This window comes from Rattus rattus, chromosome 16 (genome assembly GCF_011064425.1).
Source record: "Rattus rattus isolate New Zealand chromosome 16, Rrattus_CSIRO_v1, whole genome shotgun sequence".
Lineage (NCBI taxonomy): Eukaryota > Metazoa > Chordata > Mammalia > Rodentia > Muridae > Rattus > Rattus rattus.
This window is the reverse complement of record NC_046169.1, coordinates 7,660,412-7,677,411: the sequence shown is the minus strand read 5'-3', so window position 1 is coordinate 7,677,411 and position 17,000 is coordinate 7,660,412. Positions and strand designations below refer to the sequence as shown.

Genomic DNA, 17,000 nt, shown 5'->3' with positions numbered 1-17,000 from the left:
AACCTAGAATTCTTTTATAATAATTCACTAATTCCACATCAATTGCCTACCCAGAAAACAGAAAAACAAATGTTGAGTCCTACTGGCAACATTGGTTGCCAGTGTCCATGACAGCATTATGCACAACACCTCAAATCTGAAAATAACTTGAATAACTCTCAGATGGTATGGAACATAATTTGTCTACAGAATATGGGAGCTTCAGCAAATGGTTCTGTTAAATATATGATGGTAAGTGAAAGAAACTTGTTGCCAAATTTCATATATTCTATAAAATATTTGTATTGTATTTGGATACTATGCCCAGAATAGGCAAATCTAAAGGAGCACACAGTGAGCTGGACATTCTGTTATGGTGAGGAGGAATGTAAGATGAGAACACATTTTCTGGTTAAAAATTATGATGGATGTATGGGCCTTTAGTGAACAAAAATAAATTATACATTTTATGTAGTCGAATTATTTTTACATGCCAACTATATCTTAATGATGTTATTTTGACTAGCGTGTAGAGGGAGGGATATAAAGAGAGATGAAATATTGTACATACCTATAGAGAGAAGAAATGGGTCAAAAATTTGAAATTTTAAGATCTTCTTGGCTTTCTGCACGAAGGGATCCTGTGGATTGTTGAGGGAATCTACGTTCACTCCAAATGATGTGCCAGTGATCACGTCCATGCTATAAGCTCCAAAGATGCTGAGTGGGGAGAGACATGTGAATCAACATTTGTATCAGAGGCAGCTCATATTCCCGAGCTACCCAGGCAGGGGCCCACAGAGTCAGAACCACAAGATCATTAGTGAGGTCCAGGATCCTGTCACACTCACACGCCAGCCTTTACTGGTGTCAGTTTGCAGATGCCTTATTTCTAGAGTTGAGGGAACACTGAGGTACTTACAGTCCCATCAACCACACTGCCACTCACTCTTTCATGTTGATGGGCTCCCCTTTCGCTTCTTCTCGCCTCAAGTTCTTCAGCAATGTATCTCCATACTGTCTCATGAGGGGGAACATCTAGGCACAAAACACAACACCTGTAGTGTAAATGTCAGTTTTATTTATGAAGGGATGAAGATGAAAATTGTATCCAAGATGTACAAATACATGGCTGAAGCCAGAGTGTTTCCATCTCTGTTTTAACTATCCCTAGTCCTAGGCATGGAAGCTTCTAGTGTCTGTACAATCTGATCTTCCAAGCTGACTGATTCAATCCAGCTTCTCTTGACTTCTGCCTAAATTGCCCTCGTTGTCCTTAACTAAATTTGGCAATACATCCTAATCTTCTGGCTCTTTTCATTCTCTGGATAGTTCTGTCCTCAACTGTTTCTAGTTTATTCTGTCTGTCACCTATCTCTGTAAAACTGACACACACACACACACACACACACACACACACACACACACACACACCCATACCACCACAAACAGCAACAACAACAACTGTGTCTAGTCTGTTCTCTTTCCTCATGATACTCTTAAGTAGCCTCTCTTGTTGTGGATTACCCTAGTGCTGTTTATCTTTTTAAGCTAATTCAGTTTTCTAAACATGGGCTGCCTTGCATGAGGAGTGGATCACATACTCAGGTGATTTCCTGTGAACCTCCCATCTTAACTGGTCAAATAAAGGCTATAGCCAGTGATTGGGCAGTAGAAGGGAAAGGTGGAATTGAAAGTTATAGAGAGGGAGATAGAGAAAGTCAGAGGAAGAGGAGGTGGACGGAGAATGGAGCAAAACCACGTGGTCTGGGGGAACTGCAAGTAGCAAAGGGTTTCATAGCTGAGGAGTAGAGTAGTGTACTGGTATACTGCCCAATCCAAGTGTGCAGTTTATAAATGATATAACTGAGTTGTTTCTTTGCATGGGTTTATTGGGGTTGTAGAATTAGCACAACACTCTCTTTCCTATCTGTTCTTGTGAGAGTTGACTGTATCCTATCTCTGACTCATTTTGTTAAATCATTCTCTGATTCATCACTTTGTCTGCCCCTGCCTCTCGACTAGAGATCACTTTTAAACATGGCTGCTTCCTTCTAAAAACTAACATTACCTCGATTATTAGGGATAAAAAGTGTGTACTAATGTTGTATCTATATTCCAGTCAGATCATACAGTCATTCAAAGGATGTCTGCACTGAAGCCAGATCACATAGACTTAGAAGGTCTTTGGATGTGATTTCTTGCCAGAGCAGCCATGTTGCTGGATTCAAATTTCTCTATTCTGTCTATATGTGGAATTTCAGGTCCCAGAAAGACACATCATCCCAGTCATGAGCTGATGAGTGGGATATTCCAGTTGATTTTATGATGGGTCCTCTTGGTATGAAGACAAAAGATCATCCTGTAGGAATTGTAACTCAGAGGATCAACCCTTGAAAAGGAACTGTGGGCTTGTTTTCTACCTGTCTCTGGATTTGTTCTTTAAGTAAACACCCTCTTCATAATCACCTCCTTGAGTTTGCCACTAGTGAAGGTTGGAGACAGGATTGTTCGAAGTCTCTTCCATTCTTCATCCTCAGACATGGTAATGGCCTTTTTCATAAATCCCATTGGCCCAAAACACTAGAGTTCAAAGGGAAAGAAAATTTATCATATTAAAATTATGATAATCTTCACAATTTTAGAAAGCTGATTAAGCAAGCATCATTTGCTTAACAAATATCACTGTTAAGTATCTGGATCTTACTAGATGTTCAACAATCTTCTATTGAAATTTTCTGTAATTCCTATAAATGAAGGTGATAGCTATACACCTGAAATAGCTTTGCATCTTTCTATGACCATCTCATTTTAAATGAAAATCACCCTTGCAGAATCCATGAGAGCAGATAGGACAGCCCTACAGTGTCTTTCAAAACTGTGCAGACAAAAAAGAATGGACTAGTAACAGACAGCGACTGGTCCTAGCAAAGTTTACTACTGTAAATAGTGTAAGGAATTGAAGAATAGGGACGATGCTTTGAAGTCAAGTTTTAAAAATCTGTAGATGCTATAAAGTATTTACTTGATATTCTTTGATAATGCAATTATTTTATATTAATTTCCATACATGGACACAAGGAAATGGAAATATAATTCTATTTCTCTGCTAGGAACTTTTTTCCTTCATGTACATCAATGAACGTTGGATCGATGGAATGTCTACATCTATCTATCTATTTACATATATATGTACATGTGAACATATAAAATACTTCAGTCAATGTCACACTTAGTGGTGAAAGCCTGAATGCTTTACTCACTAATTTGTAGCAATCTTAAAAAGTCTGCTCTCGCCACTGTCATTCAGTCTCTTTCTAGAATTGCCAGCTAATGCACTAAGGCATGAAAACAAAATAGAAAGCGTACAGATTGGAAATCAATAAGCAAAAATATTATTTTCAGGCCACATAATTGTCTGTGCAGAACATATAAAATAACACACAGAATTTATAGGAATAATAGGTGAGTTTGGCAATTGTTCTATGATACAATAGCAATTAAAAATCAATTGTATTTAACATCAATTATATAAGAAAAATTTCAAGAATATTATACAATATTCAAATATGTCCAGAAATGTTATATGTTAAGTCATTTATACTTAAGATATAAACTTTATGAAACATGTACAGGGTTTTCAGTGGAAACATAAAATTTCCATGTGGGAATCAAAAGAAATCTATAAAAGTGTAGAGCACACAATAGTCACAATAGATGACCCAACACAGAAAATATGTTTATTTACTCATGGGTCAGTTTCAATTTTTCATCAAACTGAGATCATTATCAGTGTATACAAGCTTGTTATGACTTTTGCTAGAAAGATAAAGGGTCAAGAATATTTCAATTAACTCTTTAAAAAGTGGGTAGAACGAATCCACTTGATGTACAGAACCAGTTGTCAATAAGATGTGATCCTAGAGGATAGAAAGACATTGTGATCAATGGAAGAAAATATAGAATGAGAAAATATTTCATACAAATAGGTCAATAAGAAAAACTTTAGACTTATTTGCTTCATGTGTGTGTTTTCCTATATGTGTGTCTATGTACCACATGTTTATAGTGCTCGCAGAGGCTAGAAGAGAGCAGTGGATCCCTGAAGCTAGAGTTGCAGATAGTTGTTAATTGTGGGTTCTGGGAATTGAACCTGGGTCTTCCTGAAGAAAATCCAGTGCTCTTTAACCACTAAGCTACCTCTTCAGCCTCTGAATAGGTTTTGATGATATTACAAGAATTCTATGGATGAAACAGTTTTCCCTAAATGATATACAAAGAACTAGACATGGTTGGTACAACATGAGTTTCACACTTATACCCCAAAGTACAAATCATATAAAGTATAAAACTATGTGCATATATTTTTTAAAAAATAAGAGTGGTTGGGGATTTAACTCAGTGGTAGAGCGCTTGCCTAGCAAGCGCAAGGCCCTGGGTTCAGTCCCCAGCTCCAAAAAAAAAAAAGAAAAAAAAGCGTGGTTATAAAAAGATAAGAGTACTAGGCATGACTGAGAATGTAGCTCAGTTGGCAGAATGCTTGCCTGGCATATGTGAAGCATTTGGCTTGATCCTCAGCACTGCATATAAATCAGGTGGGTGGCACATGCTGGGAACCCCAGGACTTGGGAAGTTGAAGGTTGAAGCGGGGACACATGAAACCTTATTAAAAGAAGAGTACTAAACAAAATATAATCAGATGTGACCCCCAAAAGCACATTTATAAAAAGAAAATTGGATCAGATGCTATGAGGAAGAGAGACAGGCTACGTATGGCCACTAGAACACACTTGCAAGAGAAAGCTCAATGGTGAAGAAGGGACAGTCCTGTGTCTTGACCGCAGGGATGTCACCTTTAGATTTAGAAAATGTGACAAACTTCAGAAAGCTACACATATACCCACACAAATCAGAAAAATGTAAGCTGTAAACAGTATCAAGGTCAACCTCTTTTGTGTATCAGTTGTGTCCTAGTTATCTTTGTCAACTTGACAGAGCCTGGAGTCAGTCATCTAAGAAGAAAGCCTTGAATAGGGAATTACCTATATCACACTGGCCTGTGGTCATGTCTATGGGGGATTGTCTTGATTACTAATTGATGCAGGAAGGCCCAGTCTACTTATGGCAGTACTATCCCTAAGTCCTGTGCTTTATAAGGAAGCTAGCTAATCATAAGTCTGAGCAAACCAGTAGGTAGCTTTCCTTCATGATATTTTGCTTCAAGCTCATGCTTGAGCTCAGTCTTGACTTCATTCTGTAATAGAGTGCAACTTGGAAGTGTCAGTCACTGAACCCTTTCCTCTGCTAAGTTGCTTTTGATCAGAGTTCTTTCTTTTTAGAATTATTTGTTTATTTTATGTATATGAATACACTATAGTTGTCTTCAGACACACCAGAAGAGGGCATCATGTCCCATTACAAATGGTTGTGAGCCACCATGTGGTTGCTAGGAATTGAATTCAGGACCTCTGGAAGAGGAGTTAGTGTTCTTAACTGCTGAGCCATCTCTCTAGCCCCCAGAGGGTGCAGAGATGGAATGCAACAGAAATGAAAGTAGAAAAAGTAGAACTGAGATAGATAGATAGATAGATAGATAGATAGATAGATAGATAGATACATAGATACATAGATACATAGATACATAGATACATAGATACATAGATACATAGATACATAGATAGATAGATAGACCTTAAGAGCACCAAGAACTTTCCTGAGAATGGCCATGGCTCTTATTGTATAATTGTCTTGAAATTTTAAATTTAATAGAGTGTGGTAGTGGTTTGAATAGAAATTGCTCACACAGGCTCATATATTTGAGTGCATGGCCATTAGGAGTAGTACAATGACAGGGATTAGGAAGTATGGCCTTGTTAGAGGAAGTTTGTCACTGAGGGTGAAACCCAAGCCAAGTCTGATGTTTCTTTCTTCCTGTTGCCTATTGATCTTGATGTAGAACCCTCAGCTACCTCTTCAGCACCATGTTTGCCTGCATGTCACCATGTTTCCCACCATGATGGCAATGGACTAAACCTCTGAAACTATAAGCCAGGCCTGATTAAATGTTTTCCTTTATTAGAGTTGTAGTGGTTATGGTGTCTCTTCACAGCAATAGAACACTGACCAAGTAAGACAATAGTAAAGGTTTATATTTCTAAAATCAGGATGCCTACCCGACGGTTTGTGAAGACTGAGTAACATTCTTTCACCAGCACCATTTTGATGATCTCTGGATCCATGATAGCCAACAAAGGCTGTGGGCCCTCATAAAACCTGAGGTAGGAAAACAGAATGGACTGAACCTCGGAAGCCAGATTCTACAGCGGGAGTCACACACAGGGTTTCGGTCTCAAGTCCTGATGCACAGTGCATAACCTCAGCTGTATAAAGCACAATAGTATGAACTCCTAGTTCAAGTTCTGACTGTAGAAGCCATTAGAGTCTTATGAAATTAAGTCTTATGTAGCTGAAGCAGGGAAGAGGCAATTAGGACAGAACAGTCCTTCAAAGGCATCCTGGTTTTTGCTGTTACCATTCTTGAGTGTTTAAATATTTCAGTATCTGTGTTGGAGGTGTGGCTCAGTGGTAGAGTCCTTGTCTATCAAGTGTGTGGCACTGGATTTTACCTCCAGAGATATAAAATATTTAGGTAAAATGGATAAATGATTCCAAAGTCAAAACAGTGTGTATCAGAGGAAACTTAGAGACAAACTACTCTGTTTGTAATAATATTTCAGATGCAGTTACTTCGGGAACACTAGAGGGTAATACAGCACATGCCTAGCATTGGTCACATGGTCTCTATGGGCTGTGTCACCTCAGCAAACCCTGTATCCAGGCCTGTGGTTTCTGAGGATGGATGAGAGGAGATGAAGAAGCAGAGACTTCCCCCATGTTTTTGTGTCTCACAGTGCATGAGGGGCACCTCCTCCAAGTCTCCAAAGCACCAGGTGTACTGACAGGAAAGGATTGTACAGTTGGCTTAGCCAATCAACAAAACCACTGAAGACTTAACCTTGGGGGAGTAAACCATGACTGAATAAATCCCTGCATTTCTTCTTCAATGTCAGCAGAATCAGATGGGCAGGAAATACCCATATATACTTCTAGCAAAGTTCTTATCTTGAATTTAATTAGTGGACAAAAAGCAAAATTGTTACACATAGGCCTCATTCAGGGCTGAGCAATCTGCAATCTCTTAGTGTATGCACATTGACCAGTTGTGGATCTCCATGGTAATCATGATCTACTGAAGAAAGGAGCTTTGCTGTTGAGAACCAAGAGGTGAGCTCTAACAAGTCATCTGGAGTCCATTCAATGCTATGTCCATTTAGCAGAATGATAGTAGCAGATTCTCCTCCCAACACTCAGGGCAGAAGTGGGGAGAAAGATTCTAGAAGCAGAGGATTACCAGGAAACTGGTCTGAACACAATGGGGCCATTGTATAGATGGGTCCACCATGGTTGTCACAGCATGCACAAGACCTTCATAAGCTCAAGACAAAAATCCTGGCATGCAGAGGGAAGGTTGGCAGGAAGTCCCATCCATAGCAGAGGAACCACTGGTGATTAATGATAGCAACTCCTATTTTCTCCCCTCTAATTCCTGTCATTGCCCTTCCCCTCCAACTTCATGTGTTCTCTCTTTAACCCTACTTACTGCTGCCAGTATGTTCATGCATGTAGGGCCACCTACTGGAGCATGGGATAGCTGTTTGGGGACCCATCCCTGAAGAAAACTTGTCCTCCTATCAAGCCATGATTTACCAACTTTTCAGCTAGGTATGGAGCTTTCTGACCATCTGACCATGTGTTTTCTGATGGTCATGACACACGAGTTGAAAAATGCTGTTTTAGCAGAACACGATGATTAGCACAGAGAGCCACAACTGCTCAACATGCAAAGAGTAAGAGATTGTGGAGTGTTGGTCTTATATGGGACATCACTGTCATACCCTTAGTCAGTGTTACTATTGCTGTAATGAAATACCAGAACCAAAAAGCCAGTTGTGGGAAGAAAGGCTATATTCCTCTTTCACTTCCATATCTGTGTTCATTATTGAAGGAAGTCAGGACAGGAACTCAAACAGGACAGGAATCTGAAGGCAGAAGCTGATGCAGAGGTCAAAGAGGAATGCTACTTACTGGCTTGCTCAGCCTATGTTTTCATAGAACTCGCAGAACTTCCAGTTCTGGGATGGCATCACCCACAATGGGCTGGGTCATCCCCATCAATCATTAATTAAGAAAATATCCTGCAGCCTTGGCTGCAGCCCAATCTTATGGAGGTATTTTCTCAATCAAGGTCCCCTCCTCTCAGATGGCTTCAGCACGAGTCTAGTTGACATAAAACTATCCAGCAACCCTCCCCCTTTCAAGGCTCTGGTATTATCCTGGAAGATGGGGTAGAAGGATTGTAAGAGCCAGAGGCAGCAGCAGATGACTCCCGTGAAATTATTTTCTGGATACAGCAGTGCAGTCCTACATCTGAACTGACATCAGCTACGACTGCATGCACAGAATTGTAAGGACTGCTTCATGTTCCTGAACATGTGCTTCAAGGTTGTGAATGTAGCCTTAATATATTAGAAGGGAAAGGTGGTAAGCCTGGGGTTTGGGGGCTACCAAATCCCAGAGGGTGTCATGACAGGCAACCCTTTCCACTGAATTCACACTGTTCAACTTGATACCTGTGACATGTGCCACATCAAAAGGCTTCACCCCCAAGAGCGGTGTGCTCACACTGTCTTCGTGCAGGGGAGTGCATTATCCTAATAAGGATGCAGCATGGAAGATTCCAGAGGACTTACCCCCATATTTTTCCATACTTCTTATAGCAATCATCATCAAATTTCCACATGCCCTGGGAAGACAAATAGAATGAAACTTGTTATTGTTCAGTTACATAATGACTGCTTCCTAACTAGGGCAGAAATAACTAAAAACTTACAAAACTGGTCTTCCTGTCTCGTTGGCAAGCAGAGGCTAATTATTTTATTATATTTTAAAAATGTTTTAACTTACTTTACATCCCACTCACTGCCCCCTCCCAGTCACCTCCTCCCATGATTCTTCTTCTCTCTCCCTTCTCTTCCCCTCTGAGAAGGTAGGGGTCACCCTGGGTATCTCCCCACCCTGGCACTCAAATCTCTATGAGGCTAAATGCTTCCTTTCCCCAGACAGGGCGGTCCAGCTAGAAGAATATACCCCACATACAGATGACAACTTTTGGGATAGTCCTCCCACTCCAGTTGTTAGGGATCCACATGAAGACCAAGCTACATATCTGCTACATATGTGTGAGGAGGCCTAGGTCCAGCCTATGTATGTTATTTCTTTGGTTGGTGGTTCAGTCTCTGAGAGCCCCAAGGGTCCAGGTTAGTCAACTCTGTAGGTCTTCCTGTGGAGTTTCTATCGCTTCAGGACCTGCAATCCTTCCTCCTATTCTTCCATAAGAGTCCCCAAGCTCCATCCACTGTTTGGCTGTGGGTGTCTGTATCTGTCTGAGTCAGCTGTTGGGTGGAGCAAAGGCAAGTTCTTATTAGAGGTATCTAAAGGTATGGGGGAAGGAATTATCAGGATTATCTGGAATAAAAAGTTTAAGCTGTTCTTGCACTTCCTTGGTGTTGTACCTGTTGAAGGAACTGTTTTTGTCTATGGTTTCCAAGAAACTGTGCCCTTCAGGTGATTGGCTCATGTATGTTGTTTCAGAGATCCTAGAAAACTCACCTCTTCCCTCCTTGAGCAGGTGAAAGATCCAATGGAAAGGTGAGTGTGTGAGCTTCCTGATGCAACACATAAGCTTTCATTTCCTGGCTATACCCCATCCCCCAATCTTTTATTTCCTGGCTCTACCCGTCCCACAATCTTATGAATAGGAGAGTTTGAGAAAGGACTGAAAAGATGGCTCAGTGGTTAAGAGCAGAGGATTGGCTCGACTTCCAGCAACCACATGGCAGCTAACAATCATCTGTGACTCCAGTTCCATAAATCCAATACCCTATTCTGGGCTCTTCAGGCAACCCATGTACATGGTGCACAGACATGCATGAAGTCAAAACAATATACACATTTAAAACTAAGGTGAGACAGTGAGGCCAAGCTTAGTGACACACGCCTGTGAATCCTAGTGCTCTGGAGGTGGAGTTAGGAGGCTTGATTTCAAGTAAAGGTAGAGCCAAAGGCAGGAAAGGGCGGGATGGATACTTTGTTCCAAAAAGCTGCAGGTGTTTGCTGAGGCAGGTGAAGCAACACAAGGTTTTAAGCAGCAATTTTTCTTCTTTTTCTGGTTTAGGGCTATTTTTGCTTATAAAAGAGTAGATGAGCAACTGGAAAAATGTGGATGGAATTAGAGAAACTTGAGAATCAAAAAACGGAAAGAAAAAATGTCAAACACAAGAAAAAAGAGAAAAAATAGGGTTATTCCCAATGACTAAACCAGAGAGAGGAAGTTTCCCCCAGGAGGGAAGAGGGGAAGGAACTGTGCCAAAGGACAGTCAAGTCAAAGAAATGAAAAAGCAGGACAAGGATCAGATGAGGCAGCGTTTTTCAGGAGACAGGGTTAAACCCACAGCACCCTTTGAGGATAGGCAGTCCTAGGTCATCAAATTACCAACAGCATTCCTAGTCCTTATACAGCAAACGCCCGCTAATGGGGATGATCCACAAGGTTATGATGAAACAAGAATGACAGACCTACAGCATTTTAAAGAGGCAATGGTGTCTCATAGAATGCATTTTCTCTATGTGAAACAAACCCTAAACAATTAGGCTATTTAAAATAGAACTATTCCCAAGACCAGGGGGATTGGTAACAACTGTACTACAGGCTAGCTCTCAATTAACTGTACTACAGGCTAGCCCTCAATTGCAATAACTGTCATGGAGGAGAGAAGTCAGGAATTTGAAACAGTGAAATAGAATGAGGGGAATGATTATAGCAAGAGGCCAGTAGATGGAAGAAGGTCGGTATGCTGATATACAAGAATGGATTCAATCTGAAGACACAATCCTAGAACGGTGTCATTTAGCAGCTCTAAGAGCTTGAGACAAACTTGAAGAGCTAGAAAAGGAGTTCACACCATTTGCAAAAATTATACAAAGCTCAGAGGAAGCCTTCACTGATTTTTTTTACAAAGATTGGTATAATCAGCAGTAAACAAAACTATATCTGACTCTGAAGCAAAACAGGTGTTGATAGAGGCCCTAGCATTTGAAACTATGAGTACAGAATGTTAAAAAGTCCTAAGACAACTGAAGGCACAGGCAGCAGCCATAGATGAATGGATAAAGAAAATAAGATATTGGTTCAAACACTATATATATATATATATAATATATATATTCTATGCTAATATAATAGTTCAGGTAATAGCTGGAAGTCTCTGATATCAAAACACTTAGTGCTTTAATTGTGGAAAATAGGGAAATTTGAAACAAAAATTTAAAAGCAATGATTTTTCTAAATGTAAGTCAGAAAGAAGGTCTAGGCTTCCAGGGGTGTGCAGGTGCTGTGTTAAGGGTTGCCACTGGATGAATGAGTGTCCTAGAGAGATATCCAAGACAATTCCTCGCCATCAGGAAATGAAATGGAAGGGTATGCTAGCTCAAGGCCCGCAGCAGAAATACCTGAACTAAGCATTGCAGATCTAATGCATGCTACCCCAGGAAATGCCGCTGTAGACTTGGGCATGGATAAGCATCTCACTCTATCAATGTTAGAAAATAACTACTGGAGCTTATGGTTCTTTGCCTTCAGGGACAGAAGGAATGGTTTTCAAAAAAGCATTTTGACTTCCCAAGGATTTATTGTGCATCCAGGAATTATAACATGAAGATTTCAAAGGGAAACTAAAACAATGGCTTATGTAAAAAAAAAAAAAAGATATGCAACTTAACATAGGTAATAGGATTCTTCAGATGCTTCTGTTTCCTACCTCAGAGGAAAGCTGCTCCAGGGGAAATATCAAGAGTGGGATTGCAGCAGGATGAGAGTAGGGTCCCAGCCAGCAGAAGGATGGGGTACAAAAGACAGCATTAGAGATGACAGACAGTGCAGGAAGAAGATTAAGTAGGGCTGGGGAAGAGAAGAAACAAGATTGAGCAGAGTGAAGATAAAAAAACAATTCATCCAGGAGAAGCTGAGCTGAGCCAAAGAAGATATTGTTAGAAAACAGGAGAAGAATTCAAATAGAACCCACAGAGTGGCAGATATAAAAATAAAATAAAATAGAAGTTGCAGAACTTCTGTCACCATGTTTTTCTCAGAAGGCTGGAGTTCGAGATATGTGCAAGGTGCCTGCTCTACCCTTCCATGATCTCTTTCATGGGTGTTTCCATTCCACAGGGTATATAGGGTGTCCTTAGTCAGCTATGAAGCAATGAGGGTTTCCTTTAGAACTCAGGCCTGTAGTCAACTTCTAGCTATAAAACGTAGGACCTGACTGACAACTGGAGTCTTTAGGACATGAAATCTTATCAGAGAGCAGCTCACATGTATGTGACTTTCTTGGCCTACCAGCTCCTGAACAAAACAGGAAGACCTTTTATTAATTATGAAAGATTTAGGCTTTAGTTGAGGCTTGTTCCCTACTAACTCTTATAATTTACTAACCCATTTATATTAATCTGCTTCTTCCACGTTGTTCATTACCTCTCTTCAGTTTTGTAAACTCACTGTGTATCTGGCTGTGTATCCTGTCCCTGACTCTTGCTCTGAGTACTATTTCTCCCAAAAAGTCTTCCCTTTCATCTGCTGCCTCATATATTGGCCTTTCAGCTCTCTATTAAACCAACCAGAAGGTGTTGCAGGGGCTGTTTACAAGATATGATGTAACCACCAGAATAACAATGCCGAAGTCCAGCCTGTAATCAGATCTCTGCTGGTACAGGAATCAGCGTTAGAATAATACAAAGGGACACCGCCCAGACCTGAAGGGACCTGGTCAAGAGCTTGTGAACCCAAATCCCGTGGGAGGGAGAGCTAAACTTTCAGAGGGGCAGACACGCCTGGGAAGCCAGAAGAGACTACACTCTGCCCACATTGCTAACTCCAGAGGAAAACACCTAACGCCATCTGGGACCCTGGTGCAAAGAGGCCCTGGGAAAAGGAGGCGCAGGCCCTCTAGGTTGCCACCCTCACAGAGAGGTCAAAAGCAGCACCCCAGGAGCAACTTCAGCCCTGGGACCACAGGTAAGACCAACTTTTCTGCTCCAAGCGACCTGCCTGGTGGACTCAGGACACACAGAGGCAAAATTCCTCTGGGACCGGACACTTCCGGCTTTTAGCTGGAGCCAAAACCTCGCTGATCCAGGCCCACAGCTCCCTGCTCCCAAACTCCTTGGGAGAGAGACCTCACCGCCTGGACAGGTGGGCACTCCTGAGACTGTAGAGCGCGGAGGCCACCAATACTGCCCACCCCTGCCCACATCCCTGGCCCAAGAGGAAACTGTATACGGCCTCTGGGAACTGGAAGATAGGGGCACTCGAGCACAGCAGGTCCCTCGAAGTCCAGACACCACCTGGACCTGAAGGGACCCTGTCAACAGCTCCCTGGACCCAAATCCGGTAGGAGGGAGAGCTAAACCTTCAGAGGGGGCAGACACACCTGGGAAGCCAGAAGAAACTACACTCTGCCCATATTTCTGACTCCAGAGGAAAATACCTAACGCCATCTGGGATCCCGCTGCACGGGGGCCCTGGGAAAAGGCGAGACAGGCACTTCTGGTTGCCACCCTCACAGAAAGCTCAAAAGCAGCCCCCCAGGAGCAACTTCAGCCCCGGGACCACAGGTAAGATGAACTTTTCTGCTCCAAGTGACCTGCTTGGTGGACTCAGGATACACACCTACAGGAACAGCCAAAGACCAGTAGACAGGAAAGACTACACGCCTGAAAGCAGAACATTCTGTTCCCATAACTGGCTGAAAGAAAACAGGAAAACAGGTCTACAGTACTCCTGACACACAGGACTATAGAATGGTCTAGCCACTGTCAGAAATAGCAGAACAAGGTAACACCACAGACAACCTGATGTCGAGAGGCAAGCACAGGAATCAAAGCAACAGAAACCAAGACTACATGGCATCATCAGAGCCCAATTCTCCCACCAAAGCAAACACTGAATGTCCAAACACACCAGAAAAACAAGATCTTGATTTTAAAACACATCTGATCATGATGATGGATGACTTCAAGAAAGACATGAAGAACTCCCTTAGAGAAACACAGGAAAACATAAATAAACAAGTAGAAGCCTATAGAGAAGAATCACAAAAATCCTTGAAAGAATTCCAGAAAACACAATCAAACAGGTGAAGGAATTAAAAATAGAAATAGAAGCAATAAAGAAAGCACAAAGGGAGACAACCCTGGATATAGAAAACCTAAGGAAGAGACAAGGAGCCGTAGATACAAGCATCACCAACAGAATACAAGAGATAGAAGAGAGAATCTCAGGAGCAGAAGATTCCATAGAAATCATCGACACAACTGTCAAAGATAATGTAAAATGGAAAAAGCTACCTGTCCAAAGTATACAGGAAATCCAGGACTCAATGAGAAGATCAAACCTAAGGATAATAGGTATAGAAGAGAGTGAAGACTCCCAGATCAAAGGACCAGTAAATATCTTCAACAAAATCATAGAAGAAAACTTCCCTAACCTAAAGAAAGAGATGTCCATAAACATACAAGAAGCCTACAGAACTCCAAATAGATTTGACCAGAAAAGAAACTCCTCCTGTCACATAATAGTCAAAACACAAATTACATAAAACAAAGAAAGAATATTAAAAGCAGTAAGGGAAAAAGGTCAAGTAACATATAAAGGCAGACCTATCAGAATCACACCAGACTTTTCGCCAGAAACTATGAAAGCCAGAAGATCCTGGACAGATGGCATACAGACCCTAAGAGAACACAAATGCCAGCCCAGGTTACTGTATCCAGCAAAATTCTCAAATAACATAGATAGAGAAACCAAGATATTCCATGACAAAACCAAATTTACACAATATCGTTCTACAAATCCAGCCCTAAAGGATAATAAATGGTAAAGCCCAACATAAGGAGGCAAGCTACACCCTAGAAAAAGCAAGAAACTAATTCTCTTGGCAACAAAACAAAGAGAAGAAAAGCACACAAACATAACCTCACATCCAAATATGAATATAACAGGAAGCAATAATCACTATTCCTTAATATCTCTCAACATCAATGGACTCAACTCCCCAATAAAAAGACATAGATTAACAAACTGGATACGCAATGAGGACCCTGCATTCTGCTGCCTACAGGAAACACACCTCAGAGACAAAGACAGACAGTACCTCAGAGTGAAAGGCTGGAAAACAACTTTCCAAGCAAATGGTCGGAAGAAGCAAGCTGGAGTAGCCATTCTAATATCGAATAAAATCAATTTTCAACTAAAAGTCATCAAAAAAGATAAGGAATGACACTGCATATTCATCAAAGGAAAAATCCACCAAGATGAACTCTCAATCCTAAATATCTATGCTCCAAGGGCACCTACATACATAAAAGAAACCTTACTAAAGCTCAAAGCACACATTGCACCTCACACAATGATAGTAGGAGATTTCAACACCCCACTCTCATCAATGGACAGATTATGGAAACAGAAATGAAACAGATACATAGACAGACTAACAGAAGTTATAAACCAAATGGACTTAACAAGTATTTATAGAACATTCTATTCTAAAACAAAAGGATGTGCCTCCTTCTCACCACCTCATGGTACTTTCTCTAAAATTGGCCATATAATCGGTCACAAAACAGGCCTCAACAGATACAAAAGGATAGAAATAATCCCATGCATCCTATCAGATCACCACTGGCTAAAGCTGGTCTTCAATAACAATACGGAAACAACGCCCACATATACATGGAAGTTGAACAATGTTCTACTCAATGATAACCTGGTCAAGGAAGAAATAAAGAAAGAAATTAAAGATTTCATAGAATTTAATGAAAATGAAGGAACAGCATACCAAAAGTTATGGGACATAATGAAAGCTGTGCTAAGAGGAAAACTCATAGCTCTGAGTGCCTGCAGAAAGAAACAAGAGAGAGCACATGTCAGGAGCTTGACAGCACACCTAAAAGCTCTAGAACAAAAAGAAGAAAATATATCCAGGAGGAGTAGAAGGCAGGAAATAATCAAACTCTGGAGGGAATGGACAATTTCCTAGACAAATACCAGGTACCAAAGTTAAGTCAGGAACAGATAAACCATTTAAACAACCCCATAACTCCTAAAGAAATAGAAGCAGTCATTAAAAGTCTCCCAACCTAAAGAAGCCCAGGTCCAGATGGGTTCAGTGCAGAATTCTATCAGACTTTCATAGAAGACCTCATACCAATACTGTCCAAACTATTCCACAAAAATGAAACAGATGGAGTGCTGCCAAATTCCTTCTATGAAGCCACAATTACTCTTATACCTAAACCACACAAAGACCCAACAAAGAAAGGAACTTCAGACCAATTTCCCTTCTGAATATCAATGCAAAAATACCTGATAAAATTCTTGCAAACCGAGTCCAAGAGCACATAAAAACAATCATCCATCATGATCAAGTAGGCTTCATCCCAGGCATGCAGGAAATGGTTAAATATACGGAAAACCATCAACGTAATCCACTATATAAACAAACTGAAAGAACAAAACCACATGATATTTCATTAGGTGCTGAGAAAGCATTTGACAAAATTCAACACCCCTTCATGATAAAAGTCCTGGAAAGAATAGAAATTCAAAGCCCATACCTAAACATAGTGAAAGCCATATACAGCAAACCGACATCCAACATCAAACTAAATGGAGAGAAACTTGAAGCAATCCCACTAATATCAGGGACTAGACAAGGCTGCCCACTCTCTCCCTACTTATTCAATATAGTTCTTGAAGTTCTAGCCAGAGCAATCAGACAACAAAAGGAGGTCAAGGGGATACAGATCGGAAAAGAAGAAGTCAAAATATCATTATTTGCAGATGA

At 40.9% G+C, this 17,000-nt stretch overlaps 1 protein-coding gene across 1 annotated transcript in view; it reads right to left on the bottom strand.

Annotated features, from left to right (window-relative positions):
• LOC116885388 (cytochrome P450 3A18) overlaps positions 1-17,000 on the bottom strand; it is a 43,059-nt gene that overhangs the window by 15,766 nt on the left and 10,293 nt on the right. The window contains exons 3-7 of the mRNA XM_032886668.1: positions 8,790-8,842; positions 6,153-6,252; positions 2,449-2,562; positions 929-1,017; positions 551-699 (exon numbers count right to left, since the gene is read on the bottom strand). Of these exons, the coding sequence (XP_032742559.1) occupies positions 551-699; positions 929-1,017; positions 2,449-2,562; positions 6,153-6,252; positions 8,790-8,842 (505 nt within the window). The remainder of the gene's footprint in view (positions 1-550; positions 700-928; positions 1,018-2,448; positions 2,563-6,152; positions 6,253-8,789; positions 8,843-17,000) is intronic.